General features: G+C 37.2%; 1 protein-coding gene across 2 annotated transcripts in view; it reads right to left on the bottom strand.

Moving 5' to 3' along the window:
* Nucleotides 1-17307, bottom strand: part of GLRB (glycine receptor beta) — a 94339-nt gene that overhangs the window by 17704 nt on the left and 59328 nt on the right. For both annotated transcript variants that reach the window (XM_043902283.1, XM_043902284.1), the window contains exons 6-8: nt 17198-17280; nt 15072-15212; nt 9940-10092 (exon numbers count right to left, since the gene is read on the bottom strand). In XM_043902283.1, the coding sequence (XP_043758218.1) occupies nt 9940-10092; nt 15072-15212; nt 17198-17280 (377 nt within the window). The remainder of the gene's footprint in view (nt 1-9939; nt 10093-15071; nt 15213-17197; nt 17281-17307) is intronic.

Raw genomic sequence — 17307 nt, 5'->3', positions numbered from 1 at the left:
TTTATGATTGAAAATTATTTGTTTTAAAAAATCCTTTTTTAGCAGCAACTAAAGCATTTCATGTACCAGGAAAAGAAAATGTTAAAGCTCACTTACAGTAAGAAGTATAAGACATTCCTTATAAAAGTATAAGACTTTTATACTTAAAGAAATAACTGAAGACAAAGTCTACCTAAAATTCACAGAGGAAGCTTTGATTTTTGTTAGCAATGAAGAATGTAAATAAAAAAAAAAAACAGGAAGAAAAATAAAACTAGAATACAAAACCAATCTTTTTTTTAAAAAGCAAAATTAATCTAGAGTAAGTGATACATGTTTTTCTCCTAAATTTTTAAAAATAATATGAGCTATCCTAGGAAAAGATTGGAAAATTCATTTTGTAATCTTTGGAAACAATGTAGGGAAAAAATAGAGAAAGGAAAATATACACTGAGTCAACATAGCCATATTGAGAGAATATCCTGAAATTTAATCTAAGTCAGTAACATGATTTCATTTTTCTTTTTGGGTAAAATTATAAATATGTGTGGGTCTAATAACAGAGCTTCAAAATATCTGAAGCATAATTCCATAATTAGAGTTGGAGATTTTAACAACACCCTCATCAGTAACTATGACCTAGACAAAAGACAAGAAAGACTTTAAAAGTACTATCAACTAACTTGACTCCATTCATATTTATGAATACTACACCAGCAATGATAAACATGCACTGCAAGTGTGCATGGGATGATGCTAGGAAACATATGCTGGGCTGGGCCATTAAAAAACGCTCAATAAACATAAAAGTATTGACATCATAAAGTATGTTCCCTGATAAAATTAAATCATATTCAAGTACTTATGAAAATCCTAAATATTTGGAAACCAAACTACACATATCTAAAAAATCTATGGGCTCAATAAGAAATCATAATGTAAATAAGAAAAAAAATTTTAATGAAAGAAGGTAAAAATATACCAACATTTGTGCACTTCAGCTAATGCAGGGCTTACAAAGGAAATTTGTAACTTTAAGTACTCAAATTAAAAAAGAAGAAAGACCTAAAATGAACTGAGTTTCTACTTCAAGCATCAAAAAAAAAGCTCAAATAAAATCTATTGGAATCTAAAAAAGAGTAGGTATATGTTTCCGTATGGCTGATTCACGTTGCTGTGCAGCAGACACTAACACAATATTATGAATCAACCATGCTCCAATAAAAATTATTACTCCTAACAAATTAATTTTAAAAATTAAAAAAAACTAAAAATCTAAACTAAGTGAAAAGAAAGAATAAAGAGCCAAAATCAATGAAGAAGAAAAAGAAATAGAAAAAAATGAATGAAATCAAAGCTGATGTTTTGAAAATACAAACAAAATGGATAAACCTCTAGCTAGAGCAGTAAAAAAAAAAAAAAAAAAAAAATCACCAGTTAACAACATCAGGAATATATAGGAATGAACACATTGCTACAGCTTGACATTAAAAGGAAAAATCAATATTACGAACATGTTTGTGCTAATAATTTTTCCAACTCATCTATCATCTAGGAATAAATTGGTAAAACTCATCAAATAAAGGGAAACAACATAAACATTTAGACATACACAGAGAAAGCATCTGGCAAAATTCAACAGTCATGATAAAAACCCTGCCAACTAGGAAAAGCAGGGAACCTCTTCAACCTGATCAAGAGAGCTACAGAATAGAGAGCCTGTATTATACACAACAGTGAATACTTCAACTATTGCTACCCAGAGTCAGGAATAAACATCTCTCACAATTCTATTCGACATTGTACTAGAGGCACCACAAGAAGACAGAAAAATTAAGTGTTTGGGAAGTATGTGACAGAGGAGTATATAAAAACAAGAAAAATGGTACCATTACATTGATAAACACTATTTTAGAAAAGCAAGACATACTTTCCCCACAAAATGCAGAAATCCCATTTCTAGGTGTTTATCCAAGAGTAATGAAAACATATGCCCACACAGAGGCTTGCACACAATTATTTGTAGCATCATCTGTAACACTCCAAAACTGGAAACAACCCAAATCTCCAACAACTGTTTAATGGGAAAGCGCACTGTTGAAGTGGAGCAGGACCCTGCGGTCTTTGTCCCTCATGTCCCCTGACTGCCTTCTCGAACAACTTAAGCCAAAGAATAACTTCAATCAGAGAAGTGAGAAAATGCAGAAACAAAAGAAAGCAAAGGATATCAAATAATAATAGATTAGTCATTGAAAGTGAAGTTGCTCAGTCGTGTCCGACTCTTTGTGACCCCGTGGAAGGTAGCCTACCAGTCTCTGCCATCCGTGGGATTTTCCAGGCAAGAATACCGGAGTGGGCTGCCATATCCTTCTCCAGGGAGATTAGTCATTAAGCATAGACGAAAACCTTTGGCTTCCCTACTGATTCAGTGGTAAAGAATCCTCCTGCAACACAGGAGATTCAGGAGATGCAGGTTCTATCCCTGAGTTGGGAAGATCCCCTGGAGGAGGAAATGGCACCCATTCCAGTACTCTTGCTGGGAAAATCCCATAGAGGAGCATGGTGGGCTATGGTCCATGTGGTCACAAAGAGTCAAAATGACTAAGCATGTGTGCATGCACGCACAAGAATCTTTAGTTCCTTCTCAAAGTTCAGATCAGTCGCTCAGTCATGTCCGACTCTTTGTGACTCCACGAACCACAGCAGGCCAGGCCTCCCTGTTCATCACCAACTCCCGGAGTCCACCCAAACCCACGTCCGTTGAGTCGATGATGCCATCCAACCATCTCATCCTCTGTCGTCCCTTCCTTCTCCTGCCCCCAATCCCTCCCAGCATCAAAGTCTTTTCCCAATGAGTCAGCTCTTCCCATCAGGAGGCCAAAGTATTGGAGTTTCAGCTTCAGCATCAGTCCTTCCAATGAACACCCAGGACTGATCTCCTTTAGGATGGACTGTTTGGATCTCCTTGCAGTCCAAGGGACTCTCAAGAGTCTTCTCCAACACCACAGTTCAAAAGCATCAACTCTTTGGCATTCAGCTTTCTTTACAGTCCAACTTTCACATCCATACATGACCACTGGAAAAACCATAGCCTTGACCAGACGGACCTTTGTTGGCAAAGTAATGTCTCTGCTTTTTAATAGGCCATCTAGGTTGGTCATAACTTTCCTTCCAAGGAGTAAGGGTCTTTTAATTTCATGGCTGCAATCACCATCTGCAGTGATTTTGGAGCCCAGAAAAATAAAGTCAGCCACTGTTTCCACTGTTTCCCCGTCTATCTGCCATGAATTGATGGGACCAGATGCCATGATCTTAGTTCTCTGAATGTTGAGCTTTAGGCCAACTTTTTCACTCTCCTCTTTCATTTTCATCAAGAGACTCTTTAGTTCTTCTTCACTTTCTGCCATAAGGGTGGTGTCATCTGCATATCTGAGGTTATTGATAATTTTCCTGGCAAACTTCATTCCAGCTTGTGCTTCCTCCAGCCCAGCATTTCTCATGATGTACTCTGCATATAAGTTAAATAAGCAAGGTGACAATATACAGCCTTGAAGTACTCCTTTTCCTATTTGGAACCAGTCTGTTAGTCCATGTCCAGTTCGAACTGTTGCTTCCTGACCTACATACAGGTTTCTCAAGAGGCAGGTCAGGTGGTCTGCTATGCCCATCTCTTTCAGAATTTTCCACAGTTTATTTTGATCCACACAGTCAAAGGCTTTGGCATAGTCAATAAAGCAGAAATAGATTTCTGGAACTCTCTTGCTTTTTCGATGATCCAGCAGATGTTGGCAATTTGATCTCTGGTTCCTCTGCCTTTTCTAAAACCAGCTTGAACATCTGGAAGTTCACAGTTCACGTATTGCTTAAGACTGGCTTGGAGAATTTTAAGCATTACTTTACTAGCGTGTGAGATGAATGCAATTGTGCAGTAGTTTGAGCATTCTTTGACATTGCCTTTCTTTGGGATTAGAATGAAAACTGACCTTTTCCAGTCCTGTGGCCACTGCTGAGTTTTCCAAATTTGCTGGCATATTGAGTGCAGCACTTTCACAGCATCATCTTTCATGATTTGAAATAGCTCAACTGGAATTCCATCACCTCCACTAGCTTTGTTCATAGTGATGTGTCCTAAGGCCCACTTGACTTCACATTCCAGGATGTCTGGCTCTAGGTGAGATATCACACCATCGTGATTATCTGGGTCATGAAGATCTTTTTTGTACAGTTCTTCTGTGTATTTTTGCCACCTCTTTTTAATATCTTCTGCTTCTGTTAGGTCCCTACAATTTCTGTCCTTTATTGAGCCTATCTTTGCATGAAATGTTCCCTTGGTATCTCTAATTTTCTTGAAGAGATCTCTAGTCTTTCCCATTCTATTGTTTTCCTCTATTTCTTTGCACTGATGGCTGAGGAAGGCTTTCTTATCTCTCCTTGCTATTCTTTGGAACTCTGTATTCAAATGGGTATATCTTTCCTTTTCTCCTTTGCTTTTCGCTTCCCGTCTTTTCACAGCTATTTGTAAGTCCTCCTCAGACAGCCATTTTGCCTTTTTGCATTTCTTTTCCATGGGGATAGTCTTGATTCCTCTCTTGTACTATGTCACGCACCTCCATCTGTAGTTCATCAGGCACTCTATCAGATCTAGTCCCTCAAATCTATTTCTCACTTCCACTGTATAGTCATAAGGGATTTGATTTAGGTCATACTTGAATGGTCTAGTGGTTTTCTCCACTTTCTTCAATTTCAGTCTGAATTTGGCAATAAGCAGTTCATGATCTGAGCCACACTCAGCTCCTGATCTTGTTTTCGCTGACTATAGAGCTTCTCCATCTTTGGCTGCAAAGAATATAATCAATCTGATTTCAGTGTCGACCATCTGGTGATGTCCATGTGTAGAGTCTTCTCTTGTGTTGTTGGAAGAGGGTGTATGCTATGACCAGTGCATTCTCTTGGAAGAACTCTATTAGCCTTTGCCCTGCTTCATTCTGTCCTCCAAGGCTCAATTTGCCTGTTACTCCAGGTGTTTCTTCACTTCCTACTTTTGCATTCCAGTCCCCTATAATGAAAAGGACATCTTTCTTGGGTGTTAGTTCTAGAAGGTCTTGTAGGTCTTCATAGAACTGTTCAGCTTCAGCTTCTTCAGCATTACTGGTCGGGGCATAGACTTGAATTACCGTCATACTGAGTGGTTTGCCTTGGAAATGAACAGAGATCATGCTGTCATTTTTGAGATTGTATCCAAGTACTGCATTTCGGACTCTTTATTGACTATGATGGCTACTCCATTTCTTCTAAGGGATTCCTGCCCACAGTAGTAGATATATTGGTCATCTGAGTTAATTTCACCCATTCCAGTCCATCTTAGTTCACTGATTCATAGAATGTTGATGTTCACTCTTGTCATCTCCTGTTTGAACACTTCCAATTTGCCTTGATTCGTGGACCTAACATTCCAGGTTCCTATGCAATATTGCTCTTTACAGCATCGAACCCTGCTTCTATCCCTAGTCCCATTCACAACTGGGTGTTGTTTTTGCTTTGGCACCATTCCTTCATTCTTTCTGGAGTTATTTCTCCACTGATCTCCAGTAGCATTTTGGGCACCTACTGACCTGGGGAGTTCATCTTTCTGTGTCCTATCTTTTTGTCTTTTCATACTTTATGGGGTTCTTAAGGCAAGAATACTGAAGTCGTTTACCATTCCCTTCTCCAGTGGACCACAATCTGTCAGACCTCTCCACCATGACCCGTCTGTCTTGGGTGGCCCCATATGGCATGGCTTAGTTTCACTGAGTTAGACAAGTCTGTGGTCCACGTGATCAGATTGGCTAGTTGTCCGTGACTATAGCTTCAGTCTGTCTGTCCCCCGATCCCCTCTCTCAGTGCCTGCTGTCTTACCTGGGTTTCTCTTACCTTGGATGCGGGATCTCTCTTCACGGCTGTTCCAGCAAAGCACAGCCGCTGCTCCTTACCTCAGACAAAAGCTATAGATAATATTCTCAGTCAAATCTTGTGGGTCATCTCCACCAGGTGGAGAAGTTAAGTACATGATTACCAGACTGTAGCCATGACATGTGCGCTTAGTAGCTTAGTCATGTCTGACTCTTTGTGACCCCATGGACTGCAGCCTGCCAGCTCCTCTATCTATAGGATTTTCCAGGCAAGAATACTGGAGTGGGTAGCCATTTCCTTCTCCAGGGGAATCGTCCTGACCCAGGGATCGAACCCAGGTCTCCTGCAATGAAGGTGGATTCTTTACCGTCTGAGCCAACAGGGAAGCCCAGCCATGACATACGCTGCCAACATGTTGACTGATCCCACTTTAAATTTATGATCATTGACCTCAAGAGGTCCAGGATCCTACCAGGCAGTCAGAATGTATTTCCTCTGCTCCTTTACTACTTTCTCTCTCCCTTCAAACCCACAACATTCTCTCTTACCACACCTGCAGCTCATGATCTTTTTTACTATTTTATTAAGAGGTCAAACTCAATGACAAGCCCCACAAACACATTTGTCCACGTTCTCTGTCTGTGCCCACTTGCTCAGCCTTCTCTCCTGACCCTACAGACCAGGGTCAGTCATCTCAACGCACAGGGCAAATGTAACTCACCACCTATTTCTATAAATCAAGTTTAATTAGCATACATCCTCATTTCTTCAGCTACGTATTGTCAAAGGCTGCTTTAGCACTATGACAGAAGATTTGGGGGTCTCAACAGATACCTAACATGTTTATTCTCCAGTCTGTTACAGAAGGAGTTTGCTGACCCCAGGGAAAAATTGACTTTAACCTAGCAAAGGCCAGTCTCGCCCCTCCCTACCACCCATCTTCCCTCACTACTGCTGAGCTTCTTCCATTGCTAATTTTTCCTTTCCTACTGATTATTTTCCACCAAAAATAACCATGTGTTGACAGTCTGCCTTAAAAAAAATCAAAACCAAGAAAGCCTCTCGACTCCCATTCCCACCCCTACTATTTACCCATCCTCTTTTACTTTTGGCACCTAACAGTGTCCAACGAGTTGGTCACACTGCCCATCTCCAGAGGGCAGTGCTCTCCCCTTCCTGTGCTCTCCTGAAGTCACTCCCACCAGGCTTTCTCCTTCTCCTCACTCCATGGACACTCTTGTCCTGCACGCCAGGGACTCCCCAGGCTGCTAAAGCTGAGGGCAGTCTTTAGCCCTGGCCTTGATCTACAGGCACTGACTGGTCACCCTCCTTCCCTGAAAACACATAATTATCCACTTGGCAGGATTCTAGGAAACCACATCACACGGGCTGTTCCTCATCTTCTCAATCTCAAGGATTTAGCCCTGAGACTCCGCTACCTCCATTCCACTCACCCCTCTAAATACCATCTAAATCCTGAGAAATCTCAAATTCAGATCTCCAATCTTGTTTTCTCCAAGACACCCTAGACTTGTACAGCCTACTGCCTACCTGCTATCTCCACCTAACAGACGTCTCAAACTCGGTGCATCCGGAACCTCCCCACATTCTCAAAACTACTCTACCTGAAGCTTTACTCACCTCTGTTAATGGCAGTTTCATCTCTTAAGTGTATTCTACTTTCTTAAATCCCACATGCAACACATCTACAAATCTTTCTGTACCATATCCATCATCTAATATTCCTAAGTACCTCCACTAACACTCCCTGGCTCACATCAGTGATTATTTCAGGCTTCCTACCTGCTTTCCCTGCTTCTATTTTTGCCGCCTTTCCTGCCTTTCAGACGATTCTAAACAAAGCAGTAAAGAGAAACAGTTACAGTTTCAATCAGATCATACTCAAAAGCCCTCAGGGCCTTCAGATTTCAGTCTGAATAAAAGCCAAAGTCACCAGAATTACTTAAGAAGTGTTCCATAGCCCATCTCTCAACACTGGTAATTTTCTGACCTCATATACTGATTTCCTCTTCTCTCACTGGACTCCTTAGCATCCTAGGCAGGCTTCTGCCTCAAGGATGCTGTCCTGATCGCTGACCAATCACACTCCCTTCCTAGAAATCCACAGTGGTCCATTCACTCCCCTCTTTCCTGCTCTTCTCAACATCTCTCATTGAGGCAGTTCTCCACAAGCAGGCTGCTGCCCTCAACTTTCCATCCTGTGTCTCCATCTTACATATTACATGTTGTACTTATTTGGTGTCTGTTTCTTCCCAAGAGAGCAAAAATTCAGGAAGGCTGAGTTGGGCTTTTTAAAATCTATTTTATAAACTATTTATTCACTACTTACTCTTTAACCACATCCCCATCATTTTGCATAGTACCTAGCCCATAGTCAGTACTCCATGGTATCTGTTGAATAAACTAGAATATGTCTAAGTGCTTTGTAAACTGTAAAGTAATGTGTAAATGAGGCACATTATGAACTCATGAATGAGCTTAACACTCACTTTTTCTTCCAAACTTCCAAAAGTCCCTGCAGTACTTTTCCATCCCTGTTGACATCCAAGAGTATATTCATAGAGGCTAGATCTGATGGCTAGTTGTTACAACTAGTAGGCACAGAGCTGGAATTCAGACCTGGTTTGATTCTAGAGATTGATATTTAACCATTAACTTCTTTCCAAATAGTTGGGTCTGCTGGATGCTAAGTGATAGCTTAAGAATTTTATAATCAGAAGTCCTATAAGAGATGACGGTTTATAGAGAGTTTCCTCCAAAAACAAGTCAGAGATTGGGATGTCTCCAGACCATCCTAGGAAGGCTGATATTTCAATTTAGACCACTGCATGACAGTAAGATAACTCTAATAAACAGAATATTCAGCAATTTAAGGGAAAAGCATGATATTTTTGACAAGCATAAGACTTTAAATCAAGTTTTGAGGTGTTTTAGTCCCAGTACAATATCTACAATGTTAATTCTACTTTCCTACAGGATTAATCTATCATTAGAGATAAACAATTCTTAGGATGAAATTTCTCACTTTTTTTCTGCTTATTAAGATATAGATCTGGTCTCTGTGGTTTTTATTAGAGAAAAATCACCAAATTTCTTATCTGGATAAAACTGTCATTTCCATTGGCTCTTTCCTGATTTCCTATTCTTTAATATCTGTATTTCATTTAATTCCTCCAGTAAGTCAGGAGGGAGGCTTGCACAAGGCCTTTTTGATGATAGAAAAAAAAATAAAACGCTGAAACTAATCAGGTTGCTGAGAGGTCAGATATTTCACAGACTTACCTATATAAGTTCCATGTGGTGTTCAGAAAACACACACACATACACATGAATAAAAAATTTTAAAACTCTCCAAGTAATCAAAATGTGTTGTTACGATGTACTTATTTTGAAGTTTATTCACTTTACCCAGAAGAAAGGCTCTCAATTATTTTCCCAATCAAAGACTACTTATGCCTTAATACAGATATAATTTCCAACTCTGGCTAATGGCGTTTCTATGTTACAGAGCATTAAAAATAACAAATAGGCTTGATATATATCTATCTGGCGATCCTATTCTGTCTAGCTCTCCTGATGGTACACACAATAATTAGTGTTCAGGAAAATGATGCCAAGTCATTTTTAAAACGATAACTGTTGTTATACATTCCCTGATGAAAAGTATGAGATAGTATAGAAAATGATTTAGAAAGATTTCTACCCAAATAGTCATTTGTTTTTAAGCTTGGCACCACTGGGGATTGTAGGCTTCCATTATCCATGAAAATCACTTATTAATAATTATTTCATGAGCATCAATTTAGGATGGATTAACTGCTTAAAATACCCCAAGGACACAAAAAGAGAAAACTTGGTTTAATTATAGAATGCATAAACACAGAGAAAATCTAGTTCAATGTCAAGGATTGGAGGAAGTCTGGGGAAAAGGTTACAAACAATTCCAAGGCTCACTGTTTCCGAATGATTTAGTATGAATTCAAAATTACATAGTCACTTCTATAAAGACACAAACACGCTCCTGACCCCCCAAGAGAGACACTTTACCCAGGGGCACTCTGGCAGCACTGGCATCAGGGTTGATCCAGAAGGAAAGCCAGGAGAGAACCACGATGAGCAGGGTTGGGGCATAGACGCCCATCATGTAGAAACCCACTTGCCTCCTCAGGGTGAAGATGACCTCCACACACGTGTAGTACCCTGCCAGACACAGACGCAAACAGGGGTGAGGTTCCTGACACATCTGACTGCAAAATCACAGTGTGCACAGAAGTCAGGAGTCATTTCTGCTTGGGGCAATTTCACAAAGTGAACTTCACCAAAAATGGAGTATTTTGTTCTGTAAATAGACATCATTTATGTGATCTAAGAGGATGGAATGATGGGACCTGTTTCACCCAAACTTTCGCAACTCCATTATGAGACTGAGAAGCAGACATCCAGGCTGCTCTGTGATACCCAGTCTCAGCTTCTAAGTCTTTGTTCAGAGATCTTGCAATGACAAACTTTTTATTGTCCTTGGGTGCTCCGAGAGCCACTGGGAACAGCAAATCAAAGCGGCGCAAGTCTACAAAGAAACACTCCTGGATTATGCATTGTCAACATAATTTTCAGCCCTGTGAACCACTTCTTATCTGGGAGGATAACTACAGTAGCTCATATGCATATTTATACCTTAACCCTGAAGACAGTGGTAGAGGTAAACATTAGCAAGGATAAGAAATGAATGTTCCCAGTCCGTGAAGATAAAAGGTTACAGCAAACATCTGACAGAGAGATATTCAATATCTCATCTGACATCTCTCCCAAGACTCCTCTGGCTCCACTCTAGGACCTTGAATGTTCCCTAACTGAGGGAAAGGATTTCACTTTCACAGACATAGACTAAAGCAGGCACCACTTTACAACATCATTCTAGAGCTGCCATGATATCAACTAGTCTCCCAAATTAATCACAAATTATGGGCAGCATCATAATAGCCTTTGCTGACTAGAGAAAGAAAATAAGTGACACAGATATTCTCCTAGCATTGGCACAGAAGAGACACTTCCAGATGTCTGAGATGATTTCTTTTAATACTTACTTTAGATAAAAATGTCATTTCCCATCAAAAAAAGGAAGGTTATGTATGAATTCCAAAAAGTTAAAATATTTTCAGCTGTGCTCAGCTTAAACTGTACAAAATTATTTTCAAATGTCAAAACAAATGAACAGTGAATAAATAAAATAATTATGGGACAAAAGGCAATATTACTTTTTACTATGCTTTAGTTTAAAAAGTTGTATTTATCTCTTTTTCCTAGTTGGGAAGAAGACATATACTTCAGATGCTACAATAGTTGTCATTTTTATTCATTAGCAGAACTTAGAGTAGTAATTGCACACAATCCACATCTTAAAAACTGTTGAATAAAAGAATGGCTATTCTTATCCTTTTATCAAATAACTTAGATTAGAAATCGGATTGATTTCATGATTTAGTCACTAAGTCTTGTCCGACTCTTGCGACCCCATGGACTGTGTAGCTTGCCAGTCTCCTCTATTCATGGGATTCTCCAGGCAAGAGTACTGGAGTGGGTTGCTATTTCCTTCTCCAAGATTAGAAATCTATCCTATTCCTAATGTGAATTATAATGATCGATACATTGGAGAGATTAGAAAGATATTACAGCTAATACATAACAGATATAAAGAGCTGATTTGAACTGAAGTAAATTCTAATTATGCCAAATGTTTCCATATTATATCAAAAAAAAGCAATGCACAGTGTTTGTATTTTTTAAATTTTAATTTCACTGAAAGTGAAATTGTTAGCTGCTCAGTTGTGTCTGACTCTTTGTGACCCCATGGACTGTAGCCTGCCAAGCTCCTCTGTCCATGCAATTATCCAGGCAAAAATACTGGAGTGGGTTGCCATTCCCTTTAATTTCATTAAAACTAAGCAATTTGTGAAAATTGTGCACAGGTTCTAAAAAGACATGAAAGGCAAACCGATGGAAACTTCCTCTCCCTTTTCAATGCCCATCTCTTATTTCAACTTCCTGCCTGGACAAATAAGAACATAAGCTTCCAACTACCAATCATGTGCAAAACTTCCAAAATATCATCTTTTACAAGTCTATTTGTTGTGATCAAGAAGGCCCACAGTGTTTTCCACAAGTGGTTCTGAAGTACCTTGCTTTGTAAGAGCATCACTTGCTCAAGGTAATTTCACATCCACCTAGTGCCTATGAAGTAGGGAAGGACACATATATGTTTATTATGTATCTTGAGGAGCCTAGGTTGTCACAAATATCATAACAATTTGCTATAAAGTTGCTTACTTTCAAATGCATTTTGCATCCTATCCCTCCACATTTAGATGACAGCCTAGAAACTTGAGTCCTTCATCGGAAGGCACCCCCTGGGGAACTTCCCAGGACTTGGATGCATTTGGCAGAAAAATACATGCTTGGATATAACACTGATTTGCTCCATAAGCTTTTAACAGAAACATTTCTTGATTTTTTTTAATCTTTTCGTGGTAATGTTACATTTATGAGAGGCAGGTGGGCAGCTAATAATATAAATGTTCATTGGCAAATTCAATTTACTATTTCTAATGAGGCTTTATTTGATTATTATTCACTTGGGCTTCCAATGTAAGTATAGAAATTGGAGTTGGAATTATACTTGCATACCCATATTTTTATCTACCTGTGTTATTTCTACAATTACAAAAACAATAATTTTTAATAAAGTTAAAGTCAAATCATGATTTTTGGATAATTTTGTACAAATTAAATAAAATATTGGCCATCCTTTTGTATATGCTGCTCTCTGTCTTATCCACTATTCTACACTGTTAAGCATTCCATGTATTTTGAATGTTCTATTTTTCTATATACATTTCTAAGTATTATCCAAACACTAAAATGTTTCTTATATACATGCAATGATTCATATAAATGTTGATAAGGCATGTTTGCTGAAATATAGTTTCAATTATTACTCTCTTAGCCATGAGTTTTTGTTATTTTCTGTAAATAATGAGATATAATTGACTCATTTATGATAAACCAAAAAATACCATACACAAAAATCTAGGAAAGATTTACTAGTCATAAATCTTGAGTATTTCCCCAAATACTGTCCATCATAGCACACCCTAGTTGTTTCTTAGAACTAAAAGGAATTATATCTCATTTATTTGCTTGCCAATAGATCTATGAAAGAGCAGGGATCTATCCTCTATTTACTGCTGAATCCCCAAACGAAAACTTTTAAATGCAGAGCTTGAAGGTGAAAAAATGAATAACACCAGAGTTTTCAATGCTTTTACATCATTTTATATTACATAAAATTAGATATAAAATTACTAATTCATTTTCATCTCTAGATGAAGTTTAAAACTTCAATAAAAGATATTTCAAACTTCTCAAAACAATTTAGAGATTATTCATTTTGAAATGTGAAGCATACAATCTGGATATGGGTAACTATTTTCCAAATATAATAACACTCACTGAACTCATAACACGCCTATGAGGTTTAAATTATAGAATTCCTACAAGACACTTAAAACAATGCCTTACAGCAAGAACTCAAAAAGCCATCTACTAAATGTGTTTCTATACAACAATCCTCCCAAAAACACTTCTTTTGGCTTTCAAGTTCATTTTTTCATTTCCTTTGTAAAAATCCCTAAAAACTGTAGTCAGGCTCTTTAATTTGAGTGAGGAGCATAGAGAGGAGAAGGAACACTCTGCCCAGGTCACAGCTGACATTGATTTGTCCTTGACATTCAGTAAGTCATTTACCGTGTGTTTCAGTTATTTTATGTGTTCAATACAGGAGCTGGCTCAGAATGAGCAAAAAGATCATGTCCATATCCGCCAATCATTGAAATCTACGATTTCTTCGTTGAGTACACTGCCGGCCAAATTTTTAAGAGTGCTCTTTTCTTCCATTAAAAAAAAAATTGGCAATTCTTTCAGTAGTGTATTTGCTTATTTTGCTTCTTGTCCTAAAATACTATAAACTCTATAAGAGAAGGGACTCTTAATATATAAATGTTATATAATCTGTTAATTTATTTAAAGGTCAGTGATAGCGGATGCTTAAACTAACTTTATTTCCTATCTGGCCTGTGTCATGTTTATTACAATGATGCCATATTTATGCAACTGTTCACGCTTCTATTCTAGGGTCAAATAGGAATGTTTTAAATCATCTTGTCCTTCCTTCCTTAATGATGTCACAATGGCAGAATTTTAGCTCAAACATTTGACCTCTGTAAATTTTCCACAATCACACTATATATTTTTATTTTTGCAAAGTCAACATAAATGTTGCAAAAACTTAAACTTTAATTTCATCTATTCATAAATATCTTTGATTTACTTCCTGATATAGACTTAGACCTGTATAGTAATTTACAAGTTAGACTGATTATTAATATGAATTAATGATCAAAATTCAATCATCTTTTTATTTACATTGCTAAGGGCAATAACACTATATTTAATATCTAAAGTCCTCAATAACCTATAACTACCATAGGAGACACAAAGGTTTGAATACTAATCATGTCATGGAAGTATTGATCAGTGAGTACTGCACTTTCACTTCTGCAAAGCTTGATGTAATTTAATGAATGAGATTAATTTGTTGAGCTTTCATAATTGGCTGTTCCATAACCTAGGCCAAGAATATTACGTAGTGAATATTTACCAATGCCCAATTACCTCATGTGCTTATTATTTCTTGCAGAGCATAAAGATGAATGTTTTTGAAAATCAAGAATATGCAGTCAACCAACATCAAAAAATTGCCCTAATGACAACAGATGACAATAAATGGGTTACATGGTTCACATCCATAATGTCTGGCCCTTTGGAAGGCAGAATTTCTTGGCAACATCTAAGAATATCACTGCCTGGAGAATAAAATATAAAATAAAAAAAAATTGAAAACTCTTTTATTTGTAATTACATAAAGAAAAGCAAAACTATCTACTGAGTTAAAAAATGTTTAACCTTAGTAGATGTAATTTTATGAAAGATTTAAATATATCAGTAAGAACCATTCAAACTTATTTTTTAACTATTTTCTCTATTCTGTCCTTAGCATATTACAGTATTGAAATAAATCTTTGGAATAGGACTTAGTTTTCTTTAATTTAAAGGATACTACTTACCAGTGCCTTTATAATATTTTGTGCAGTTACCATATTCAATATCTTCCTTTTTAATATCAAATTGAGGCAAGGCAATTTTTTCTAACTGGACAGGATCCCCCGACTGCCAGATAAATCTTAAGTCATCAGTTGTGTAACCAACTGTAAATAAAAATAAACAAAATACTAGCTTGGGATATAACATTAACACTGTTTCAATATTGTAACATCCAAATATTAAACATAGTAATGGTAAAACAATAGGCCATTCTTACATGAAACTTCTGTTAGAAATGTAAAGAGGTAAAAATCTACGGCCACTAATGCAAGTATTCATACAAAAGTTACAGATAATTGGCTTATAGCAAGGACAAGCTAAAGTAATCAGCATATGGCAAATGGTTAAAATCCAGGGTGTCAAAAATGGTAGTACATTTGTCTTTGTCGGAATTCTGAACTGTCATCAATAAAATAGTAAGAAATAAGTGATACTAGCTTCCTGAATGTAGACATTTACAAATCATGCCCATATGCTACCTGGAAATTTTTAGAGAAACTTAAGCACCAAAATAAATTTTCTGGAAGAATTAAGTACCAACTTCCGTAAAGAAGTTGCACGGCCTCAGAAAAACAATGAAAGAGCTCCTCAAAGGGACATCACTCCATCACTAGCACCTCTGGGAGCTCACACTTAAGGCTCAGGTAACCTGGTTACAATTCAAGGGCCCATGGGTTTATGGTATGTAATAACCTACCATTCAACTCTTACATGCCTGTATTTTTAGAAGCCATACTTTAGTGTATACAGCAACAGAAGTGAATATATATACACATTTGAAATCTATACAAATATATATTGATACACAGACACACATATACAACACATTCATAAAGTACATGCATACACTTAGTACATACATACACTTACATCTGCAAAATCTCAAATTATAGTCAGAAAGCAATAAATATTGCTCAAATTTAGGATACAGCTTCAGTAAATTAAAAATAAATAGCAACAGCAACAAATAACCACTAAATAACTTTAAAGTGTATCAAGTACAAACAATACATTTTATAAGGTTATTCTCTGTAGAAATAGGACACAGTATATGGGTATTCAGGCTGAAGTCTCCTTACACTATAGTGTTAGTTTGTCAAGTTTTATTACTTGCTTTTATTTTCACATCACAAACTTCATAGCAGTTTACCATATTTTAGAGCTAATCCTTTTGGTGCAGACATCTAATATATCTTTCAGAAACTGAAAAATACATGATCACAGAAGCAAAGAAAACCCCAAATCCAATTTTGTAAACAATCTTTTTATAGATTCATAGAAAATGAATGCTTAGTAAAATTTAGTTAATTTTTTTTTCAGGGTTTTCCAAATTTTCTGCTGTGAAAAATGCAATTTTAACATTAGAAAAGTTATTAGGACAGACATCATTTTCTCCTTTATCTTGCCTATGTTACTAATACAGATGAAGATGGCAACTGGAATAAGTTAGAATTGTACAAACTATACCTAAACAACTCAACTGAAATAAAAAAAACTAATAAAATGCCAAAACAAAATATCAAAAAGATTATCTATCTTAGTACAAATTATATAGTAAAACATAATTCTAATAAAATATAAAAAATATAAAATTTATAATTTCCCTATATAAATTATCCTAATGCCTAAAGTGAACTGAAAGTCACTCAGTCATGTATGACTCTTTGGGACTCCATGAACTGTAGCCTGGCAGGCTCCTCTGTCCATGGAATTCTCCAGGCAAAGAAAACAGGAGTGAGTAGCCATTCCCTTCTCCAGGATATCTTCCAAATCCAGAGATCAAACCCAGGTCTCCCACATTGCAGGTGGATTCTTTACCTTCTGAGCTACCATTCTAATGCCTGAAATGAAGTAAAGTGAAAGCCTCTCAACCATGTCCAACTCTTTGCGGCGCCATGGACTATACAGTCCATGGAATTCTCCAGGCCAGAACACTGGAGTGGGTAGACTTTCCCTTCTCCAATTCTAAGGCCTATTTGCAATCAAAAGCATTAGTTTCAGCATTGTTATCTACAATATTAGTAGCACATATGGTCTCGAAATTTTAAGCATTTTATTCCTATAGTCACTTAGGGTCTCATTTACATACAGCTCTCAAGTTGCATCTTGCAACGCTGTGTATCCATGGGAAACAAGGTCAAGTCCAAAGGGCAGGAAAGAGTAATAGATAACCTGAAAGCAGAAGCAGAGATCTTAGAA

Source organism: Cervus elaphus, chromosome 5 (assembly GCF_910594005.1).
Source record: "Cervus elaphus chromosome 5, mCerEla1.1, whole genome shotgun sequence".
NCBI lineage: Eukaryota > Metazoa > Chordata > Mammalia > Artiodactyla > Cervidae > Cervus > Cervus elaphus.
Note: the sequence above shows the minus strand (reverse complement) of the source record. Positions and strands in the feature narration are given on the sequence as shown.